The sequence below is a fragment of the Labrus mixtus genome, chromosome 14 (assembly GCF_963584025.1).
Source record: "Labrus mixtus chromosome 14, fLabMix1.1, whole genome shotgun sequence".
In the NCBI taxonomy this organism is placed as follows: Eukaryota; Metazoa; Chordata; class Actinopteri; order Labriformes; family Labridae; genus Labrus; species Labrus mixtus.
This window is the reverse complement of record NC_083625.1, coordinates 19,585,611-19,609,302: the sequence shown is the minus strand read 5'-3', so window position 1 is coordinate 19,609,302 and position 23,692 is coordinate 19,585,611. Positions and strand designations below refer to the sequence as shown.

Below are 23,692 nucleotides of genomic sequence, written 5' to 3'. Positions count from 1 at the left end.
GGGGAGCTCTGGAGTCATTCATTCAATGTGAAGAAAAAACTTTTGTCCATTATATAAGATCTGAACCTCAGTCTTTGGAAGTATGCTGGAGACAGCTGAAAGAGCAGCTATCACTGTAGCTTTGAGCTGCCATCTTCACAGCCTGTGGAGATGGCAGCTAATAGCTGTGTCAGTTTTTTAATAACCTTTTCCAATTTGTTATCGTCGTCCTGTTTAAGTGTTTTTTTTCCCCCAGCACACAGGTCGTAATAGCAGTAGCTCACCAAGCCTCTGGGCTCTTTTAACGTCTGTCAGGCCTCAGCTTTGAACACAGTGCTTCAAATGACTCTGAAGGAACAAAAGATATGAAGGGAGTGTTAGTTCAGTAAAATATTCCTGTGTCAGACTGAAAGCTATGTTTCTTCTTGAGACTTTGCATCAGAGCAGGTTGATTCACCGTGGAGTTGACAGGTGGGCGTATTATTAACAGACTGATGCGTCAACATGAGAAAATGGTTTTGGAAAGGTGCTCTCTAAGTAGTATATCTTACATGATGTTCTGTTACTTATATAGAATATTCATTTTTGTCATACTAACATATTGTTGTAGTGAGCATTGCTGTTTGTCTGAACATTAGATGCATTAAATTTGCACTTTTCAATTATAAACCTTCATTTCACCTTTAAGCCCATTTTTCAGTTCAGCCGTCCTCTGACCTCGCCTACACAGCACTCAAGCTATTTCATGTTGTTTTTCATATGCTGAGTGCTAATTGGGAATCTACTTGTATATCCACATTGTTGTCTACATGGTGGCTGCATAAAAACACAAGCTTATATACAGTATATATACAGTATATATATATGTGTGTGGTTTTGTGTATGGTGTGTGTATACTTTGTTTTACAGCTCAAGCTATTGCTCATATTTATGTGTAGAAAAAAGTGTGATAACTTGTTATCTTATGGTGTCATAAGAGATAAGTCATTTGATTTGTGGCTACTACTACTACTTCTACTACTACAACTACTACATGCCTGTGTGCGTGCATGAGTGGTTGATTTGTATTTTATTGTCGCCATCATCTGCCCAGGGACAACAGATGGATATTAGCTAGTTAATTAAATCTGGTACAAAGCAACTTTTCTCTACTGAGACTAATGTTTGTTTGTACACTGTCCCTTATTTACGGAAGCGTATTGCATTCATGTGGGGATTTTTTTTTTGCCTGGTTTCTTGTTATAACGAGAAAAGATCTCATTATAACGAAAAAAGATCTTGTTATAACGAGAAAAGATTTAGTTATTACGAGAAAAGATTTAGTTATTACGAGAAAAGATTTAGTTATTACGAGAAAAGATCTCGTTATAACAAGAAACCAGGCAAAAAAAAAATTCCCCACATGAATGCAATACGCTTCCGTACTTATTCAAATAAACAAAAAACATAAAATCCAGTGACAAAAAAAAACACTTTTTAAAAACTGAAAGTCTATTTTGACCTTTGACAAGTTTCAAAAACTTATCTTGAAAGCAATCTAAAAAAAAATCTAAAATATATGTTGATAAAATAATACAGTAACACAGAGTACATAGTTTTACTTTGATCCTTTTTTGACCATAAAACACACTTCATGTCACTGACTGAGTACTTGAATCTATGTACTGATAATTTAAAGTCGATTCATTTTGAGTCATTTTCTACCACTGATCCAACTTAACTGCCCTGGGCTTCTGATCCTCATTCATCTTTAAAAGAAAATGACACTAACTCCAAATCCCAAGTGTTATAACCAACAGGATGTATTTTTTTATTCATTTAGTGTTATCTAAATTACATTCTTGTCTGAACTGCATCAATATTTAGTTCATGGTTTTACTGAGAAAAGTTGATGTGACCTTTTCTACTCATGGAAAGTATAACAGTCTCTCAAGTTTGACCTTGGTTTTGATCAATATTTCAGTAGTCTGAGTTAAAATTAGACCCTGTCATGATCATTACTAAGCACAAAGAGAAGCCTCAGGGCCTCATTCATTAAACATTTACTGTGATTTGATCTTAAAAACCTTTCATTGAACCTGTCATATTTCAAAAACACCAATACCACTCATCTTAAATTATCCTTAAAACTAAATACAACCCTGATGACAAATGAGAAATACAGATATTAGATGGACTAACTGTTTTGGTTTTATTTTTGGAGAAGACAATTTTGGAGGTCACATTGTCTAGTTTGTTTTAGGAGTTTTTGTTCATCTGACAAATGAGATGCACTGATTTTTATACATAATGAAAATGAGCTTGGTTTGTAGTAAAAAGAACATTTATGATTTGATAAATGAGACAGCAGCTGACAGTCAAGAAGTGTCACGGTCACCGCTCTGACTGGACAGGCGATCCACAGTCCAAATAAAAAACATACGTGGGAACAGATTTGACAAATTCTTGGACACAACGAGCTCTGTTAAGACATCACATCTGCTTCTCTCTATTCTCAGGAATTAAAAAAAAGCAACACTTTGACTGGAACATTTTCATTGTATAACAACAAAATGGAAACTGGCCCAGTCAAAACAGATATGCAAAAATGATTGTGTAATTTTTTATCTTAATTTATTCAGTCTGCAAGGGAAAATTATCTAAAAAAAATGTTCACTAGATTTACTCTGTGAGCAAACTGCACAACTATACTTCCTTTTAGTAATTAAATCTTTTGTTAAATTTTAATAGTCCCCCCCCCCCCCCCCCCCCTGTGTTTTTGTATTTTTTTGACGTGGCATTGTGCAAAGAAAGCCTGACAGTGCATTAGCCTAATATGCAATATTATCTTCCTATGCCTGTGCCTGTCTTCACAGCTGTAATAATGTGCAACATCCTAGAGTGCCTTGCATAATAATGAATGAGCTAAATGTGTGTGCATGGGCTTAACAATTAGAACTGTGTTAGTGTGTATGGTGTGTGAGTATGTGCATGCACCTTTGCGCGTGCAAGCACTTGCCAATTGTGTATGCCAACCGTGACGTTTAAGGCCCATCAGTTGTAGCCAGTTTCCATGGTAACAGCTCTCAGAGAGCACAGACGTGGGAGGGGAGTGGAGCTGAGACAATTATGGTGGTGGAGGGTGCTGGAAGAGGAAGAGCCGCGATGAAGAGTGTGAACGGTGTGAACCGTGGGATGAGACAGAACGAGAAACAGATGCATGTGCTGCAATTACCTGTATTTGTGACTTTGTGTTTAGGTGTGGGTGTGTGTGTGTGTGTGTGTGTGTGTGTGTGTGTGTGTGTGTGTGTGTGTGTGTGTGTATGTGGGTGTGCGCGCATGTGTGCATTTGGGTGTGTGTGTGTAGATGTGTGCATGTGTTTGTGTGTAGGTGTGTGCATGTGTGTGTCTGCGTGAGTGTGTGTGTGTGTGTGTGTCTGTGTGTGTGTGTGTGTGTGTGTGTGTGTGTCTGCGTGTGTGTGTGTGTGTGTGTGTGTGTGTGTGTGTGTGTGTGTGTGTGTGTCTGCGTGTGTGTGTGTGTGTGTGTGTGTATTTCAGGTGTCGTACATGGACGCATTGGAGCTATTATTGACACTGATAGATTAAACTGTTTTTTTACATGTGAATTTTTAAAACAATTATCGAAAGCTACCTTGAATATTGTTTTGTGTGTTTTGTTTTGTTTTGTTTTGCCTCAGAGTGAGTCAAGATGAATCTCTAATACAATTTAGTTTCCATGGTGACAGCGGGGAATGAAATGTCCTTTTCAAACAGAGGGGAAACGACAGCTTGAAGCCTGGTTGTTGCTCTGTTTTCTGTCTGTATCATTATTTTGACAAGGGATAACCTCGCAAACCTCACAGAACCTTCAAATTAGTCTCTGAGCCGCCTCAGAGACATACTCAGCATTTTTTACTCAATATCAGAAGAACAGAGACATTACTAAGCAGAAACATGTAGGTGTGTTACAGCTGCAGTGACTTTTTTTTCTAAGTGATATCTTGCTGTGTTAGTTTTGTTATGCATTGGATGCTCTATAATTTGATATATTAGTATTATGTGAGTGCAGACAATAATGAAAGACCATCATCCTCTCTGTGCTACCTCTCCAGTAGAAGCTCTTTTCACATCATTGAGGCATTTTCAGGGAATTTAGTTATTTCTGTCCTTTATAAGAGGCTCATGTGAATGTCTCTGAAACCACTTCTAAGTACAGCTGCCTTCGATGGGACTCTTCTACTTCTGTACTCTGTCTAATGGACCACTTATTATTCTCGCTTATAAAATGTATTTTTCTCCTCCAGAACATCTCTAAAGTTGGCAGAGCATCCATCTGCAGAACTCCTCACACAGTCTGGAAAAATACTGACCCCATACATCCAGGCAATAAGAAACTTGGACGTGATCCTTTTGGTATTACTGTTTTATTAGAATACGGCATGAGAATCGCTGCTTATTAACTGTACATCAGAGTGTAACCTAATAAATATAAAGTAATCCACCAAATTGACTGTAGCGTACATTGATGATAAATGTATAAAAGACAGATACAAAGAGTTATACTTAAATACAGTTTTCTAAAATGCTTTGTTCAGAGCAATTACATGACATTCAAATGAGCTGTATTTCTCATCCTCCCTTCCTCGTGTTCCTGTGCTTTATAATAGTGATTGTCCAGACTTGACACACTCACACTGTAGGCAGACTTATGAGGTCTCAGCATTGTGCGATTATTAAATGTGAACATCATTTGGTACAATGTGTTCTGTCTATTGAGTCTTCAGGAACACTGACAGACTAGTAAAGTCGCTTCTGTCGAGTAAATGTTGCAGTTTGGTTCAAACTCACATCACACAGGACGTGAGAGTTGCTCCCTTTTGAAACCCTCATTAGTTACAAAGTAGCATGAAACAGGCTGTATTCAACATAAGAGGTGTATTTGTGTGTGTTTGTGTATCTGTGTGGTGTTCTTAATTCTCAGCATTTTATTTCTGCAGCCATCATGGAGGTTTTCTCACATAAAGATATGGTTCGAAATGCTGATACAGAGCAACTCCTGCTGAAGGAGTGCAGACAAAATGCTTTTAAAACCTTAAAAAGTGACACTTTGATATTATATGAGAATATATCCTCAAATTTGATATACAAGTAATGCTTTTGCAGAATATTTATGAGGTGATGCAGGTATCACACTTTCAGAACCTGTAGAATCATCTGGCGATATTTTAAATTGCCATCGGGTCGTATGGAAAGCAGCTGAGGCCATTTAGCACAACCTTTTTATACACTCAGTGCCACATAGATTCTTATTTTTAATAGCACATTGATGAAACATACTTTTGCACTGAATGTTACTACACAAGCTGTAGCCTGATCAATCCCAGCTGGGTTGCCTTGGAAAGACTGTCTGATGTTAAGAGACCCAAAACACCCAATGACTCCACATCACTGATGACATGTCCAAGCTAGCACCTAAAGGTGTAAATTCAAAACAGTTCTTTCTGCTAGGTCAGTGACATCCAATAATAGACAGGGTGACTACCCTGAAGAGAGTGGCAACAGCTGAAGAAAAATAAGTCGGGGCATTAGTTAGCAACCCAAATAACACCTCCGCCATGGCAGAACCTTAGAAAAAAATATGGAAAGTCCTATTGAGTTATACACCCAATAGTTGCCAAGGAAGGGGTCAGGATGAACACACCAACAGGATAAACATAACAGCAATATCCCAAGCTGCAGAATGTATGACTATGAGAGCAATCTGAGTTTGATGAATGTCTGCAAAAACTAGCCTAAAGATCCAACAGGCCAAAAAAAGAGATGCTTGTTTGGGAAAGCAAGTGGTGCAGATCAAGGATCTGGTGAGAATTGTGAGGACCAAGTAACACACTAGTACTCAGAACATCCATGCTCCTCACCAGAGCTCCAAACTAGACCATCGGAAAAATTGTTGAGTTAAGTGAAGAGCTGTCAAAAAGTAGGGGGACTACCTACTGTCTGAAGAGGATGTGGACTAAATCCTTGTGACTACAGCTGAAGTAGTTGCTGACTGCAAAACAAATTGCCCTCTCACTGGGATAATAAAGACAGCATTGACCTTGACATTGACAAAGGGTATGCAGACCAGAGGCCAGCAACAATATAATTAATAATCTCAGCATTGCTGCTAAAAGGGCTGGCACAGAGGAAAAACATGGGCACAAACAAAACAAACCTGATATAAAGATCAACTCAAGCTAGCAAGGGAGAAAGAGAAGCTTGGACAAGTATAGCTCTGTAATACTGTCAGGAAAAATCTCAGCACATTTTTGTGTCCTCAGGAGAGGGGCAGGGAGAGAGTCAGAAGCTGTACAGTATGCATTTCAAATTCCTTTAGATGTGCATTGGGCACATGAGTGAGTGGTGTTCTGGGAGGCATCGAGACAGAAGAGACCTGGCACTCTTATGGCCTGGCCTTGCCAATGCTTGCAGGTCAATACGACACAAGCTGTTCGAAACCACACTTGACTAAAACTATGTTTAGGGTGCTCAATCTCAACTAATGTAACTGCTTTGGTTTTAAGAGTAATCTATGAGACATCAACATAGGCATGGAACAGAATGTGTACCAGGCTGAGAAAGAGATCCTCTAAGGCCATCATCAACTTATTAACTGGGCCAGGATGGACTTTTAGCCAGCCAAGTCCAGATCCCTTGTTTAAAAGTAGGGGGATGGGATGCATTTCTCTATTGGAAAATCTTTGACTGCATCTTTAATGACAATGCAGAATTGCAGTTTAGTAGCGGTAAGGTGGAATCATGTCTCAAAGCAGTGGACAAGTTGTGATTACCAGGAAATGTTGAGGCCTGTATTTGCAAACATTTCGTCCTTCCACAATTTTTCATTCCATGAATCATCTGCTCAGGTAACTGGGCAAACATCATAGGGCTCACCAGCTTACCCCAGTACAGAAGTAAAAACAAGCGTTGGCTCCCCATCAGTAGCTAAATTCAGAGTTCTTGCTAACGCAAAAAAGGGAGATGCTGATGAAATAAGACTCGACAAAGTCTCCTCTGCAGGTATTGAATTAAGGATGGTGGGACAGGCAGGTCTGACGTGCACCCCAAGTCGTTAAGAAAGAGAGACCCAGTCTAGTGAAGGAGGAGATCTCAGCAGGGGTGGTGAAGTTTGTTTCAGCAGGATAGTTGGGATGTAGTAGCATGGGATATAGACCCAATGGTAGCAGGCAATAGGCAGATCTCAGGGAAAAAGCTTTGGCAGGTTAAGCCCCACCAGATCAGATTCCTAATCTACTTCGTCTACAGTATGTCGTCCTCCTCAGCCAATCCAATCTGCTCTCTTGGGGTGTGCCCAACACTCAAGCATACCTGGATTCATGTAGCAAGCCTTTGAGAGGAGGAGAGATGATTACGAGTTGCTAGTCAAAGTAATGGTCAGCATATCACGTGGTCTCCCAACACTATCTGAGGCCCTCAAACCTTACAGTTTAAACATACACCTGTAGATTCTAGCAAGGACATAGCATCAGTGATGGTACCTGGGGTCATAAGGTTTTCAGGGTCAGTGGTGTAGTGCAGGGTATACGAAGGTGTATGGAGTATACTCACACTTGATTGCTGAATATTCAGCAGTATATTGCATGTATTTTTCATGGGATGGTGAAGGGATGACCCTTCCTACTCTGTCTCTAATTGGAGTATACCCGCTTCTTTAGGCACCACTACACCACTGTTCAGGGTCTCTAAATATCAGATACTTGTATCCAGACAAAGGTTGTCCACGGATCACCTGCTTAATCAATAGCCATCTGGATGCCTTCTATGAGGCATTGGATGGCTTAATCCCAAGAAGCTTGAAGGTCCTGCAGAATGAGTGGCCAGCAAAGCCTCTGCACCCCAACCCAACGCAACATAATTGGACCTTTCAACCCTTTCTCACTTGAAGGACAGTGCCAGCCTTTTCCTATAGGGTTTTGCTATTTAATTAGGATTTTTTTGTCCATAAATATATGCTTTAGTGCATTATGCAGTAATTGTTATGCTCGTGATAAATGATGACCTTTAGTTGTGAATCATGAAACATGATTAGAAACCTCTTCATTAGGCTATTGTGTTCAAGAAATTTTTTAGGAGTCCTACAGTCTATAAAACACACGTTTCATCACAAACATCACAGTTTGTTTTCAGGCTTTTCTACTGATTATAAAATCACATTTGAGCCGTCACTTATCTATGAACAGATCAAACTAATAAACACATGATAACAAAGGCAGCACCAGCTGAGAAAAGGCTTTGCCTGCTTACATCTTTCCCATCTCAACTGTATGATTTTCAATGCACTCAGATGACTTCACTGTTTGTTACACTTCTGAAGTAATGAAAACATTGTCATATTCATTAAGTCATTATTGTCTCATCTGCCACTCGTTTCCTCTTCACTGGTATTACAAACACTAAATGTCACTCGAACGATATGTGTCAGGAATCATGTAACATTGCTAATTTGCTTGTTTGTAATTGCTTTTTGTACATGAGCTCTCTATATTCTACGTCAGGTCAGAGAAAGTTGCTGTGCTAAAATTACTACAGTATAGATGCAGATGAATAAGAGTAAACTTCACTGGAAACAGGAATAAGGCGCTCCCTTCACACTGAAAAATACTACAGAACTAAGTTATTTTTCTACTTTAAAAAACCACTCTGCCAAAGTTAAATAAGTGTCAAAGAACGAAAGAAGAAGAAAGAAAGGCATGACAGTGCCTTGGCACTCTCTAGCCTCCATTATTTTGTTAATGTTCTGTTAGACTTTTTAATTTGGCACAATGTTTTTCAGAAACAAACTTTTGGCATGTGTCTGAGCATGAAGCTCTTTAGAAAGCATGAACCTAGCATGTAGCATAAAATACGTTCTGACTGTATGGACACACTTATTGTGAATACACATTACAAGCTAAGAACCTCAAAGTCAAACTTGTGAATTATTCTTCGTTTTCGTAACAGTTTGAAATATGAATTTTGGCAGAGGCTGGCATCAAGGAGATATTGTATTGGTCTACCTATATATGTCATCTGTTTGTTTATCTTCCTCCTTACTTCCCCGGCAGACCTTCTACATTTCTTACAGTGATTTTAAGTTCTCTGTTTCTTACAGTTCCTGTACCTTAAACACAAAACACCTCTGCTTTAAGTCCTTTTTTAAAGTCAGAGGATACAGACATACTGTTTTCTTTCCAGCCCCTTAGTGTTTGGAGATTCACAGTGAGTTGAGGGACTGGATCATTAAGAGCAGCATGGGAAAACTCCAGCCCTTCAGGAATATATTGTATTTAGTAGAATTGGTCAAAGGCAACACAAACACCTGCTGGGAAGTCCTCTTTCTGTGTCATTTCAGTCCGTCCAAAATGTGTCCAGCCGTCCACCAGCAGTATGTAGGATCAAGAGATGTAATCGAAGGAGGCAACACTTTTACATTCACATTATCACTCAGATTGATCGCCTCTTGTCCAAGGTTAGACTTTTAAAAAAAGCCAGTGAAGGAGTGGATACGATGCAAGAGCAAGGGTCAATGTCTTCATTTTTACTCTGAGTCTTTCACACAGTTTCTTCCTTTGATTTCTCCAGATCCCCTGTCTGTTAGAAGCTCACCAAAGCGTAGACCATACTGCAGTAGGAAATAGACCGTGGCACAAGATAAGATAAACAGTGAGAAAAAAGCATTCATGCTGCCTCTTTTGCAGCTTTTGAAGTTCATACTAAATTAACAAAAATCTGAAAGGCATCACTGGAACCTGAAAGAAGGCAGTGTATTAAAAAGATTCTGAATGTGGACTTACCTGTAGAGATAGTAGAAGAAAGAGAGCAGATAAAAGCCCAGCTTACACCAAGACTCCTTCTGGCAGTAATTGAGAATGTCTGCATTCATCACGCTGACAGGATCATACATGACCTCTGATCCATCAGCCGGCCGATGAAAAAACCTGAAAAAAAGCAAAGAGGTTTAGCTCATGTATAGTGGCAATAGAAGCTGGTCAGACATCTGTTCTAAAACGTTACCTCCACAGATGGTAGAAGAGCAGGGGGATATTGAGGCCAAGTGTGACCCACTCTCCAGCACACATGAACATCAGGCAGAAGAGTCCATGGATGGAGTACTCTGGTACCACCAACTAATAATCAGAAAACACACAGGGAGTCTCGTTAGACGTACTTCAAATCAGAAAACCATACTTCAGCAACTCCTGGGAAAATAATCAAACACCTGTGTGTTGCATGTTGTGATATAGACACAATATTAGTCTGTGAAGCAAACACCTTCACATAGAAGGTGTTAATGTTACTCATGGCTGCTGTTACAAGTGGAAATATAGTTTTAAACACATGCAGACAAGTTTCAGATATCAGTAGAAGGTAATGTTCACAAAAACAGATAAAGATGCTTGCTTTCAGACCTCTGAATCAATAATCTGTAAACATAACCCCAATCTTTGATCTACTTTTAGCTTGATATAACAAATAGTTGTTTATTTGCTAATAAAGAAAATCAGCATTCTGCCATATAGCAACCTGATACTGATATACCTGATGATGATAGCATAATCTTAACGCTTCCTTAAACTCTGCCTTTGGTCTCCAACAACTCATGAGAAATATGTCTTTTAAGCTTCTAAATGCTCCATAGTGTTGATAAGCTAGTTACTAATGTTGACTGTTTGATGCTGAAACAGCAAAAACACACCATATGATTGCTTTTGATTAAAACCTTTGCATTCTGTATTACAAAAGTGCTGAGTGCTAAACGCAAACAGCAGGATGGAAAATCCAAAACATTGAGCAAGAAGTTGAGATAATGCTCCGTAGCGCTAAAGCTATGGAGTTGCAATTCTCTTCAAGTTACACCTTTCATTCACAAGTGGACATTTTCATTTTCCATTTAATATACAGGAAAGTTTAAAAGTAACATTAAGTTACAGTTTAGCAGGCCTGACTCAGTTTAAAAACTGGTTTCCAGCAGGTTCCTGTTCTGCAGAACATGAAACATAAACCACAGTCATGTCACATCAAGACAAACACATTTACAGGACATTAGCATGGGCTAGGGCAGATACAGACAAATAAAAACAAACACTACAGATAGTACAAACACAGACATGTGATCCATTTTGATGCAAAAAATAATGATTACAGCTGCTTTAACATAAAACTTAAAAATCTCCAACATTTACTTTAACTGCTTTACTGTTAACAATATTTGATTGATATCAACTTTTTTATATTGTAAAGATGACATTTTTCTTATGTTACACAAATATTCATCAGCCAACTAATAACTGTATAATCCTCCAATGATAATTTTCCTTCTTTTGAACCGGAATATGTTCATTCACGGGACAGCAGTCTTCACCTGAGCAACTGTCTTTCAATTATAAGAATTTTTATCTTGACACAGATGTGAAACACAGGATGGTTCAGTGTGATTTAAATAAATTACCATTTATGATTTTTGGATAATACTGAACTTGTCTTTAATGTTTTGCTCTAACACAACAGTATGCAGGTGTCCTTTTCACATATAATAAAGCTTTGTCTGCATTGTCATTATTTATTGTCTTGACCTGAGCTTGTCTGCAGTACTCTGTGCAACAATCTGCTGTTAGATAGTTTCCAATAAATACATGTTCGAAATGGCCTCCACAGCTAACACACTACAGCTCTCTCTCGCTCTCTCTCTCTCTCTCTCTCTCTCTCTCTCTCTCTCTCTGAAAGCCTTTACATGTGGAAAAAAGCATCCCAACAAAATACAATAAAAGCTATAGCAGTCTATACACAGTCTGTGTGTGTGTGTGTGTGTGTGTGTGTGTGTGTGTGTGTGTGTGTGTGTGTGTGTGTGTGTGTGTGTGTGTCTGTCTGCAGAGCAGTAATGGAGGGTTGGTGGGTTGAACTACAGGTGAAATGAATCAGTGTGCGTCATGGTCCTCACAGGCTAAAAGCAACAGATAGTCATGCATGTGTGAAGCCCCTGTGTTTGAGTCACCCACCAGCAGAAAAAGAAAAAACAGCTTATACTCACTCTGCGAAGCAAGTTGCAGATTCGTTCGATGTTGAGAATCCTTTCTCTCTGTGGAGTGGATTAAAAAAAAGTATTATTAAAAAATTTAATTATTTTACTTATTTTGTCTCTTCATGAAAATAAATGTCAAGGCAGAGTGGATTCAGGCTTTTAAGACCCATTTACAGTGTGATATAAAGATCTGTATGTGGACATGTCATCATAATATTATAAAAAGCATGCTGATGCACGATGCAAACATGTTGAATTAGTATGTGTTCAGGTCTTTCTGATCACATCTGACAGTAGCGTGGCCTACAGTGTGATTACATCTTATGAGGCTCTACAAGCAAACCATACAACATTTGTCAGTATGTCATTATTCTGCTTTGACTTCTGACCTCAAGTCTAAACCCAGAGGACGGAAATCAGATCTCAGAGAGGATAATGACATCACTTTTTTTTAAATAAATTTGAAATCATGTTAAGAGATGCTAGCTGATAGTTAGTTAGGACATAAATCAATAAATAACACCAGGTGAAAATGAATTCTTATTTAAAGTTAGCTGACAAAAAGTGGAAAATACATAGAGATCACCGCTTGAATACTGATGTTGGTAAAAGACGGCATATACTTCTAACTCCATCTTTAAATTTAATGCAGCTAAGCATGAAACAAACATTGTGGGTTATAATACTGATTAAAACTATTTGTCAGCCTTATTGAATGTAAAGAGGGCTGAGATGTCTCTTTGTCTTGTAGACTAAACCTTTTCCAGGAAAGGAAAGAAGCCATCCACCAACAAGTGGCTAATGTACTCTTAGGGTGATATTTGACTCTCTAGCAAAGCACATTAGATGGTTGTGGCAGTTTATCTACCTTCGATTAATCTGTTTTGAAAAGCAGCAACACCAAAAAAAAAACAGTAGGTGGATTGGATGTGATATATGCATCGTAAACATTATTTATTTTCATTCATTTTTTAAAAGCCAAAACTGGAAAGACACAAATATGGAGCCTTCTGTCTAAGTTCCAGTTATGATGACTTTCAGTGTTGAGGCTCTGCAGCCCCTCTCCTCCACCTGGAGCCACACGCTGCAGCTTTAATGAATCTGTGGACATAAAATCTAACCTCCCCTCGAGACATGAGATTGGATTTTGCCCTAAAGCTTCAGCATGCAGCCTCCAGACCAGACAGCCCCACGGTTTATTTACAGTTGTTGGTTTTGGGCCTGTAATATTGTTCTTTTTTGCTTGCTCTGTGCGCCACATGCTTCCCAGATACTTAGCTTGAAATTGTAGCGAGCACTCCAACAGACCTTAGGCTACTGTACACTATTTGAAGCATTGTTAAAGCTGTTAGGATAATACAGGATTGAGCTTCTCTGGTTTTCCCTGTTTAGTGTTTAAGTCAACCAATCACTCTGAATGTTGTTCCAATCAGGGAAGCAGAACTAAAGACGTTTTTCAAAGGCAGGAGAGAAAATTCAGAAAATACAGAACACATAAACGACCCACAAACGCCTGTTGTCAAGTTCAATGAGATCTATTTCAGTTCATGTTTCATAAGAATTAAATAGCATCCTTGTAATTTTTCTATAGCCACTTACATTGAAGTTCAAAATATATTTTAAATGTTTTTTGTATTGCAGCTATTTGTAACGCTATTGTTTTTGATGAAAATGAAAAAGGTTGATGACGTCTTGGACTTACAAGCTAGCTAGCCATTATGTGTCGACACAGTTTCTGTGTCAATGTTCTCACATTCAGGGATATTGGCAAGTGCAAACGCCAATCAATATTTATAACAAATATCCTGCTTCCTGCTTCAATCAGAAACACAGAAATGTGTGAAATCACATACTGCAGCACTCTGATAACCTTTATGTGTTGGCACTTTGTTGTGTTACTTTAAATGCAGCATCATTTATGTAATAATTAAAGATTGTTGTGTTTGCAATGTTAAAAGTTTTGCTTTTATTAAAAAATATCAGAAATAAATACACGCAGTAGCAAAAAGGCACTTTTTTTTATTTCAACAGGACATATTTCTAAACTTCAGTCCCTTTTTGTCAAACAGCCAATCACTGTGCGTGTTACAAAGTCTCCATGTTTCACTGTAAGTGTGATAGATGGCTCTGTTTTGAAACCCTTGTTCAGCCTTTCCATTTTTCCTGTTGTAATCCCTCTCTAACTCACCAGTATTTAATGCTTTTGTCTCTTTTGTAGTGAACAGCAGTTGACTGAGTGTTAGTGTCTCTCTGCTAACATCTGAAATGTACGTGCTGTGTATTTTTTGTCATGTTTGTTTGTGCAGTTTATTGATTTTTGGGAGAGCCGGCGAGCATCACATCCTGGCTGAGCATGTTCTTTCTGAACACATGTGACATGCTGACACCAGCTGAGATGACAAGTTTAGGTTGATCATTATTGATTGTACAATAACCTAACACCATGGTGCAAGCCAATACAGCCGCCTTAGCAGAAATCCTGCTGCCACAAAGCTTATAATGCTTATACGCTGTGCCAGAGAAAATGGCTCTCTATCTTTGTCTGCAAGGGGGAAAAATCTAACTGAACATGCATGGCAATGTTTATTGCAGAGCGTCTGTATTCCACTGCATTTTAGTTTACAGGTGTTGCAGTTATTGTGTCCACCCCCCTGTAGCTGGCGTTCCTCCACACTCCCACAGTCGGCTTTCACAGTTTCCTCTCCCACTCCTCATCAGTTCAGATGCAGGTTCACATGACTGCTAGAACATTAGCTAACTTGTGAAAAAGACATTCTCAGCCGCTGTTATTTCAATAAACGAATAATGGCTCTCAGTATTGACTCATGATAATACTGATTTATGATAGATCAAGAAAGAAATATTCACAATGCACATATGATGCTGCAAGGGTGGACCACATAATCTTATGAAGATCATAATAATACTTACAAATACTTGAGTTTTTTAGTTAAGAGCATGGTTTTGTTTTTCCATGTTCACACTGGGGAATAAGTGTGTTTCATATTACAAACAGGCAAAACCCTGCGTCTGCGCCTTTATTGTGGCGGCATCACAGAATCTAATTGTATAAACAGCGGCTTCATTTGCATCAGTCCGTTTAATTGATTAAGCCGACAAGCCATCAGGTCTGCAGACGGTTGATTGCTACAGTCTCCTTCATACAAATGAGCGTTCAAGACAAACACTGCCTGGATGCTGCTGTTACAGTCACCTGGAAGCGTGGATTAAATTGGGTTTCTTTTCAGTGGTGTAAATATTTAATTTGGATAAATGAATGCAGAGATTGAATGTAGCTGAATTAAACATTTGGAATATTTAATTCCAAAACCACAAAACCTCAATTTACATGACATTATGTTTGCTTCTCCAGTATGACAACAGGCATTAAAGGACAGGTTAATAGGATTTTCTCATAAAATTACATTTTCTTTCAATCAGTCTGCTTATGCACTTTTTTCTTTGGGTATTTGTATTATTGTATTGATTGATCAATTTAAGGAACATACACAACATTTCTTTTTTGAATGAAACCCTCGATTTGTTCTAAGTCCCTTTGTGATTCTCATCGAGGGTTCCTCTTAGCAGTCAAACAAAAGGATTTCTGAGGGCTTGATCATTCTTGAAAGAAGTGAAACAGCAGGGTTCTTACCGCTCTGGTGGGATTGCTCTGATCAATGGGGTTTTTGAAGTCTGTGCGGAGCTCGTCAAATGCAATGATCTGAAAAAGAGCAGACATGTCAGTTTGTGTTCATTGAGAAACCTTTGGAAAACTAAAGAAAAGACAAACTGTAACTGTATCTCAAATGAAGCCATATTGATATATTTCCAACGCTACACAAGTCTCAGGCTTTGGTACAACACTGTGATAATGCAAAGCCACTGGGGACATTTGATAGGATCGCATACTGGCTGGATTTCATACAGCTGCAGCTACATTGTTTACTTTGCCAGAGCACACATGGTGATTAAATGGCGAGCGATTACATGTATAATTACTCACAGCTTTGCTCTTTCACGTCACACTGAAAATGAGCTCCCATAGCGTTTGTATCATGTGTCACTGTGGTTTCTGAACGTCCAAGGAGATATCATTTTGATTTTCTTCTTCTTATCTCAAACCACACATTAGTTTACATCTAAAACAACAGTTTACCCATTTAGCCCATAGCTTTCATGACAGTAAACAAATATTTAATCATAATCTTACAGTATTATTACAATTAACGGAAAATAAAAAAAATATGTCTGAATAACTTAAAATGTTTGCTTTGTTGCGTTTGTAATAACTAGGATCATGGTACTCTGGAGGTCTGTGTTAATTTGAGCATACTTTAGTTTCTCCTTTTGAGTCAAACATCAGAACATGTCAAATTGATTTGACTTAAAAACAATGTCATTACTCACATACACTCCTCTGAAAGCACTCTGACTGCTCCCTGTCAGCTGACTATGAGGAATCTTTTTTCTCACCAGCTTCCTGATTAATCACCCAATAAAACTACAGATAATTCTTGTGGTAAATGCCACCCGCTGTGCCTCTCATTAGTTTGGCTTTTAAACAGTAAAGCATCACTTTGATGGTTCATTTAAAAGCAGTAAAATAAATCAGGCATTATGTGTAGATAAATGAGCATGAGAGAGATCATGTATATCTGTGTGAAACAGAAACACTCCCGGTGGTCATTCCCCGGTACCAGTCTGCACCACTCTCCATCCTCTGCTTTCACACTTAGCTCTGTTGTATACAGATGCAGTTTCCATGGCGACATGGTGAGACCCTCAGCGGGCTCCATGGTTACTAGAGCAGTGAACAAACACTCTGATTGGTCGAGAGCCTTATAGAATTGGGGTGCTGTGGCCGTGGGTAGAGGCAGACAGGGTGAAGGGGGAGCCAAATCGGTTTGATAAGCGTTTCAATCACATGGTTGAGCACCGAGCCAGACATGCACGCTTCTCGCCACCGTCTCTCTCACACACAGACACACAGTGCCTGACTCATATGTAGTCTCACCCACTGAGTCAATTTGTATGTTAGTCATTTCAAGGCTTATATTTGTAATGATATGTTTAATATTTCGCTTTGTTCCTGCCTCCATGGAGAGAACGGTAAAGGTGAAAGATCAAAGTGTTTGTTCAGTCTGCACCTGTATCCAGCAGCGCATAAGTGTCTCTGTAAACTCCTCTCAAAATGCCGCAAGCAGACAGGTTCGATAAAGTCTGTGGTGGTATTTATGATTGTCGTGTTTTGCAGCCTCGACGTACTCGCTTCGTGCTGTTTGCTGAAGCCAGAACACCGTTTGACAAGTTGTTTATTGTCGGACCTCTGGGATCCTAGGCTGCTTCAATGTTGAGGGATGGAGCCTGTCAGAATCTGTCTTTTTGGTGTCTATGTTAGTGTCAGAATAGCTGCAGTTAATTGAACGAATGATAATCCAGCACAAGCAGGACTTCTTAAGTTATTGTAATCAAAATTAAACCCTCCATTTTATTATCACATGTTTATCTACCTCTAAAGGCCTGTACACAGCAGCTTTGCTTTTCATTTCTATGCCTGTGTTGACTTTGTCTATTAATGTGTCTTTACATCAAGAAGTAGGCCCCAACAGAGTCAAATTGGTGAACATTGCCAATACAGCTGACTCTGATTCTGACAAATTTAGAACATAACGTCCAGTGTTATTCAGCTTCTTGTGTGTCAAAATAAAAAAGATAATACACCCATCCTCTGATAAAGTTTAAAAGACTATTATAATCTATTCATTAAGACTTATTAAAAGCATAAAATCATTAAAAATAATTAAACAGTTACATGCTTGAACATTGGAAAATGTCAAAGTCTTACTTCATTCTTTAAACTTTTGTTTCATTAAAGCAGTAAAGGGTATCTTTGATCTGCAACGGGTCTTGATCTACTAGCCGGATATCGTTTGCTTTTGTCTTGTACTTGTAAAATGACTACAGAGATGTTGCTGAGGAAACATCAGCTGATCACTCGTGATACTTTTCAACATTTTTCGGGTGTGTTGCCATTTTTGAAAAGAGTAAAACTGAGCTGTTGTAACTTCCTTAAATGTCAAGCGTTAAAATAAAGTGTTTAAGTTTGTCAGCATGTCTGAGAGCTGAGCCCCTGCTCTATCATAAAGGAAACCCCTTGCTTAAAAGAGTGAAGGCATTGTCTTGAATGTGAATTTGCAAATTAACAATACATTGTCACTGATATTTTTTGAATAGGCCTATGTTACATTCACTTAAAACATGTGGATACGTTTTGTGAGCATTTACTAAGTTCAAGTTAAATTGTTCTTTATGGCAAAGTCTTTGAAAGTGAACTTCATGTTTTAGGTATAGCCTATAGTTTTACTGTAACTGAAATAGTAGCTCTTACTGTCTACCTTCCTGTAAATGTGTTTTTATTGTTATGTTGGATGAATTGGTCTACATATACATATGTAACAAAGGAACATCACCATCACCATCACACTTGTTATTAATTTTGTTTCAATATGTAAAGTAAGTTAAAGTATTGAACAGAGTACTAACAGAGCTCCTAGTCACAGAGGAAATCCTGTAACTCAGCTGAGCGCAGCCCATAGGCAATAATGGACAAAGCCTGAGTGACTTTACCCATTGGTTACTGCAGGAGGCTGTGAACGGTCTCCATCAAGCCCCCAGAAATTGCGCTGACCGTTGAAGCCAATTTTACATGGTGGCCAAACCTTGTATTGCAGCATCACGTGACGCCATTTGGACCAAAAGGACTTATTCCAATAAGCTTACATTGGGTAAGAAACGTCTATAAATCATTGTTCAGCTGTTTTAAAATCATTAGCTCCTAAAAGTTGGAAAATTATACAATTTTACAATTCAGTAGCAGACGCTTTTATCCAAAGTGCAGAACACTAGAGAGTAAGTACAACACAAGCAAGGAAAGGAGAAAATGCAATTAAAGCCAAGTTCAGGGATTCACGGGACGGCTACTGTACTTGAAGTGTGCATGCTCTATGGGCACAGGAACGTAGACGATCCAGGCTCCGCTTCCAGTGTTGTATCCATTCTATAATACATCCACTGTCTAATGCTGGAAATGCTTTCTCAACCTAACTTTCAGTCAACCTAACAACAGTCTCAGGGCCAGAGCTGAGGCAGGTTTTTAAGCCCACAGGTAAACAGCTATACCGCACCCACCTGTCAATCATGTCAGCTACGCACCTTATTGTGAATAACACATATCCTTCATAAAATAGAAACTGATAAGTTATCAGAAACACAACTGTATAGTGTGCGCCGATCAAAACATGAGCTTATCAATGTCATTTTTGTAGTAGGCTGAAAACATGTTAATTTCTGCTGTAAAAACAGACTTTTTTGAATGGGGTGTGTATGTGACTTCAGGTGCTTCTGCAGCCAGCCTCAAGCGGACACTCAGTGAACTGCAGATTTTTGCACTTCCTCATTGGGTTCATTTTTCCACACAGGAGGTTGCTGCTTTGTGCAGCCACATTTTGTATAGACTGTAAATCCTTAAAGACAAATATTGTCATATATGTTGATGTATTATTTGTAATATTACTGACTTTTATGTTTTGTTAGCATTTACTGAGCTATTTTAATTATGTTTTTTTTTTTTTTTCAAACTCTTACTGAAATAGGTTGTGCTCCACCTGCTCTCAAACTTACTCTGCAGTGTTTGATGTGAATTGTAAAATGTTTCTACAAGTTATAACACGAGTGTCACTCTATCACTCTCATGATTATTTCCCCACATTTTCAGGGACCTAACAAATGCATCTCCTGCAATGGTGAAACATTTTATCAACACTAAACATGTATCTTGTACCAGCTCATTTTGTCTTTGTAGCCAGGTGTTTGGAATGTAGATGTCATTCCCTGGCTTTGTAGGGGTAATTCAAAATGTAAGTCACATTTAATTGCAGTCCTACTGAGGTTTCCTTTGAGATCCAGCTGACACATTTCCACATGCCATTACCTTCACAGCACATAAGTGAGGTGTGTGTGTGTGTTTGTGTATATGTGTGCTGTTCTTCTCAATGTTGTACAACTGTGTGTAGGTGGATGTGTTTGTCTGCCTGTGTGGGATGAACATTTGCAGGCCCTACATGTGCCCATTTTAGTTTCTGGTTATGTGTGCGTGCAGTGGTGCTTCTCACCTGCCAGATGACAAAGAAGATGAGGGCAGCGCACAGCACCAAGGTGAGCATGTAGCAGAAGGCCGCAAAGGTGAACGCCATGGCTGAGCCTGCCAGCCTGACAAAGAGATGGGTCGCGAGAGAGAAAGGGAAATCCCTTTCTGCTCTCTGCTCTTTAGTTTCCTGGGGTGCCTCCCTTTGTCAGAGGAGGTTATTGTGTGCCTCTCCCTCTGAGAGCCGGTATCCTCCAGGTGGGTAAAGCACTCAGTTTTAGCAACAATCAATCATCAGCAGGAGCTGTGCCTTCATCTTGTTTCCAGTGTTTGTCTCTTTTTGAATGTCTGACAGCAGGACTTCCTCTCTCTCTCTCTCTCTCTCTCTCTGTCCCTGGATTTGATTTAGGAAGCACTTTAGTGTGTGTTCGCAGCCACACTTGTTGGCTTGATGCTCCTCTTTTCAGTCTCTGACAGGCAAAATGTCTGTCTCCTCCTCCTCCTCCGTGTAGTTTCTCTTTACACAAAGCCTACACATTTTTTTTCCCTGCCTCACAGAAATGCCAACCAAAAAGTGTGAGACTGACACGCTGACAACAAATGCACAGGAATCTCGTTGAAACTAACACTGCGTTTTAAACACAGTGAGGATTATTGTCTACGGTGGTTATGGCTTGTGATAGTTCAGCAGTTTGTTGTATGGCTTCCACTTCATTTGTCGCTTTAAATCAAGGACATATTTCTAAATCACAATTAACACTTTTGTAAGAAGCAAATAACATGTTGGTTATCATTTACAGTGGTAGTCTCTTGGTACATTACTTATTTTAATTAAAACTTTTGAGAAATTAGTGACTCCAAATGAATCTGAGCATGAATTGCTTTTCACAAGAGACAGTTACATTCTCACAAAGCAAGTCACTCTTTGCCACTATTACATAATTACACTTTATTTCAATCTGAACAATTATTTGTGGTTCAAAATATCACGCATCTACAAGAACTTCAGAATAAAAGGTAAGAGAACAATATCTATTATAAATGTATTTAACATGGACCGATGTCTTGACTGGTCTTTATATCGAGTAGAGAATACCTGTGTCTGGTTGGAGGCGTGTCAGCCCCTGAACAGTCCACTCTGTCCTCGTCTCTGTCAATTTGGGTCGGCACCATGTCAGATTTCTCTGCTCTGCATCTCTCTCTCTCAGACGCATCCCTCAGACTCCTCCAAAAAATATGTCTTTTGAGGGGTTTCTCATGGTAAAAAAAAAATGTGATTCTAGAGGATGAGAAGAGGGAAATTAAACCAGAAACCTGAAGAGCATTTACATCTTGAGTCGCATTTACCAGATGTGTTTAGCAGAAATCTCCAGAGCTCTTAGAAGTTTTAAGTTAATAAGTCCAGCTTTCCATTGTCTAGCCTTTTTCCTTTTTCTTATTTAATGTCCTCTTTTATTTTTATCGCTCTAAAAAACCTGAATATATTTCCTGAGTCTGCTGTCTCTGTCGGTCTTTCTGTATTTCTTAGACTGGGAGAGAAATATTTCTATCACGCTTGAAGGTATAACGGTCAGCCAATAGAATCGCTCGGTCTCCCTCCCTCTCTTATTTGCTCTCTCCTCCTCTCTCTCCTCCTCCCTGTCTGTCAGTCTTCTCTCTCTCTCTCACATTTTATACATTTCCATAATCCCTTGTTCCCCAGGGAGTGATGAGGGGGCAGGGCAGGCTGAAAGTATTTTTCCTTTTGTCTGCATCCATCTCTCTCTCTTTCTCTCTATTCCCACCTCTATCCATCTCTCTGTCATTCCTTTCCACCCTCTCCTTCAGTCATCTGTCATTTTTTGAAATGTGAGTCTGATTCTAAGGGGGAGTTGTTCTCAATCACCTGTCATGTATTTCCATCCTCCCCTCCATTAGCTGTTTACTGAACGTCCATGAAATAGCTCAATTCCACTCTTTGTTCGTTCTTTTTTCTCTACCACCTCTGCTTATTACTGAACAGATTTTAGTGCCATCTAATGCACATTGCTGCTGTCTCATCTTTTGTGAAAAACATCCAATACTGATTTGTCATGTTGATCTGTACATTGTTTCTTTGACAACTCTATAAGTTTGCAAGTTTGCATCACAAAAGAAGAAATGCACAAAAAGTTCATGTTTCACCACCGGGCAATAACATTTCTCTGCTGTTTAGCGGACACGTCAGGACAGGGGGATATGATGATGTAATAGAGGTTCTCATCATGTATTTAATGGGACGCTCAGACAAAGCGGTGTCAGATGAGCTCACACACCTCTTCATCAACACCACCTGTTCTCCTCCACTCATGTTGTTATGTATGAATCATGCAGTGGTCTTTTGACACTATGAGTTGGGGAAAAGGTGGATCCGTTACGAATGTTGCTTCTAATCGGAGCGCTAACATAATATTTTCAGTTTGCTCAATTCAACGACTGTACTTTAGGTACTGATGGTATGTTACTTTGAGGACAGAGACAAACTAGCCTAGCTAGTAAGCTATGTGTAACATATCTGTTTCCTGTTATTTTAAACTGTTACAAATGGGTTTTTTTGCATCATCCCTATAAAAAAACTCACTTATAAATAATATTTATACAATTGTTGTAGTAACCTTTAAAATAACATTTTCTGTGAGAATGCTAAGCTAAACAAAGCTAAAACACTAAACCTTATTTGTCAAAGTTCTGCAGTAATTCAGACTGATAGACGGCTCACTATCTATTTTCACTAAACAGAAGCTCTGAGGTTTGTTATCCTTTTTGTCTCTTTATTTTATGGTATATCATTATTTCAGTCTTGTACTTGATTCAGACTGGGGAAATATTTCATCTTTGTAGTTAACAGGGAACAGACCACCTCTGGATCTTCACCTTTCTCTCCTTGTGGGCACACAGAGAGCCTTTGAGTTGTTTCTTTTTTCAACTTAAAATCCAGAAAAGCCAAATTATAATCAAATATTTTGTCACTGAGTTGTGGTTTTATGGTAGCCCCCAGTTTTAAAACTACAGTAAAAAAAAAAAAAATGTCCCCAGTTGGGGGCAGTAAAGACGAGTTGTAAAAACAATTCAGACATATTGTCACAGTTTGTTACTGTACATGTTGGTATGTTAGAAAAATGTAATCTGCACATTTTTAGCAGATACGTAGCAACACCATTGAAGTTTCTGTCCCCAAAATGAATTAATGAATGAATGAATACTATCTGTTTGCATTGAACTCTGTTTGGTTCTCCACTAAGTACTGAGCATATCTGACTCTCTTGCTGCTAAATACTTTAAGCCCACAAGCTCATCTGTGTGTCATCTGGTATGTACAGAAGGGTCTCATTGCTTCTGCTCAATAAATGTTGTTGTAAAACTGTCTGAAAAGCACTTTAATGCATCTTACAAATGAGGAGAAATGTAAACTGACACCTATATACTATTAGTCATGTGATGTAGTGCTGTTTTGAATATAGCTGCGTAAAGAAATACATTCTCCCTTTTCTTTGAGAAGTTATTTTGCTTTTATT

The 23,692-nt window shown here is 38.9% G+C and overlaps 1 protein-coding gene across 1 annotated transcript; it reads right to left on the bottom strand.

Moving 5' to 3' along the window:
* Positions 1 to 7,991: 7,991 nt before the first annotated feature.
* cnih2 (cornichon family AMPA receptor auxiliary protein 2) lies at positions 7,992 to 21,105 on the bottom strand. The gene is made up of 6 exons (XM_061055666.1): positions 20,188 to 21,105; positions 15,669 to 15,737; positions 12,026 to 12,073; positions 10,012 to 10,124; positions 9,792 to 9,935; positions 7,992 to 9,619 (listed from the first exon to the last, which is right to left on the bottom strand). Exons 1-6 carry the CDS (start codon positions 20,266 to 20,268, stop codon positions 9,592 to 9,594), a joined length of 483 nt encoding a protein of 160 aa, XP_060911649.1. The 5' UTR covers positions 20,269 to 21,105; the 3' UTR covers positions 7,992 to 9,591.
* Between the last annotated feature and the right edge of the window lie 2,587 nt (positions 21,106 to 23,692).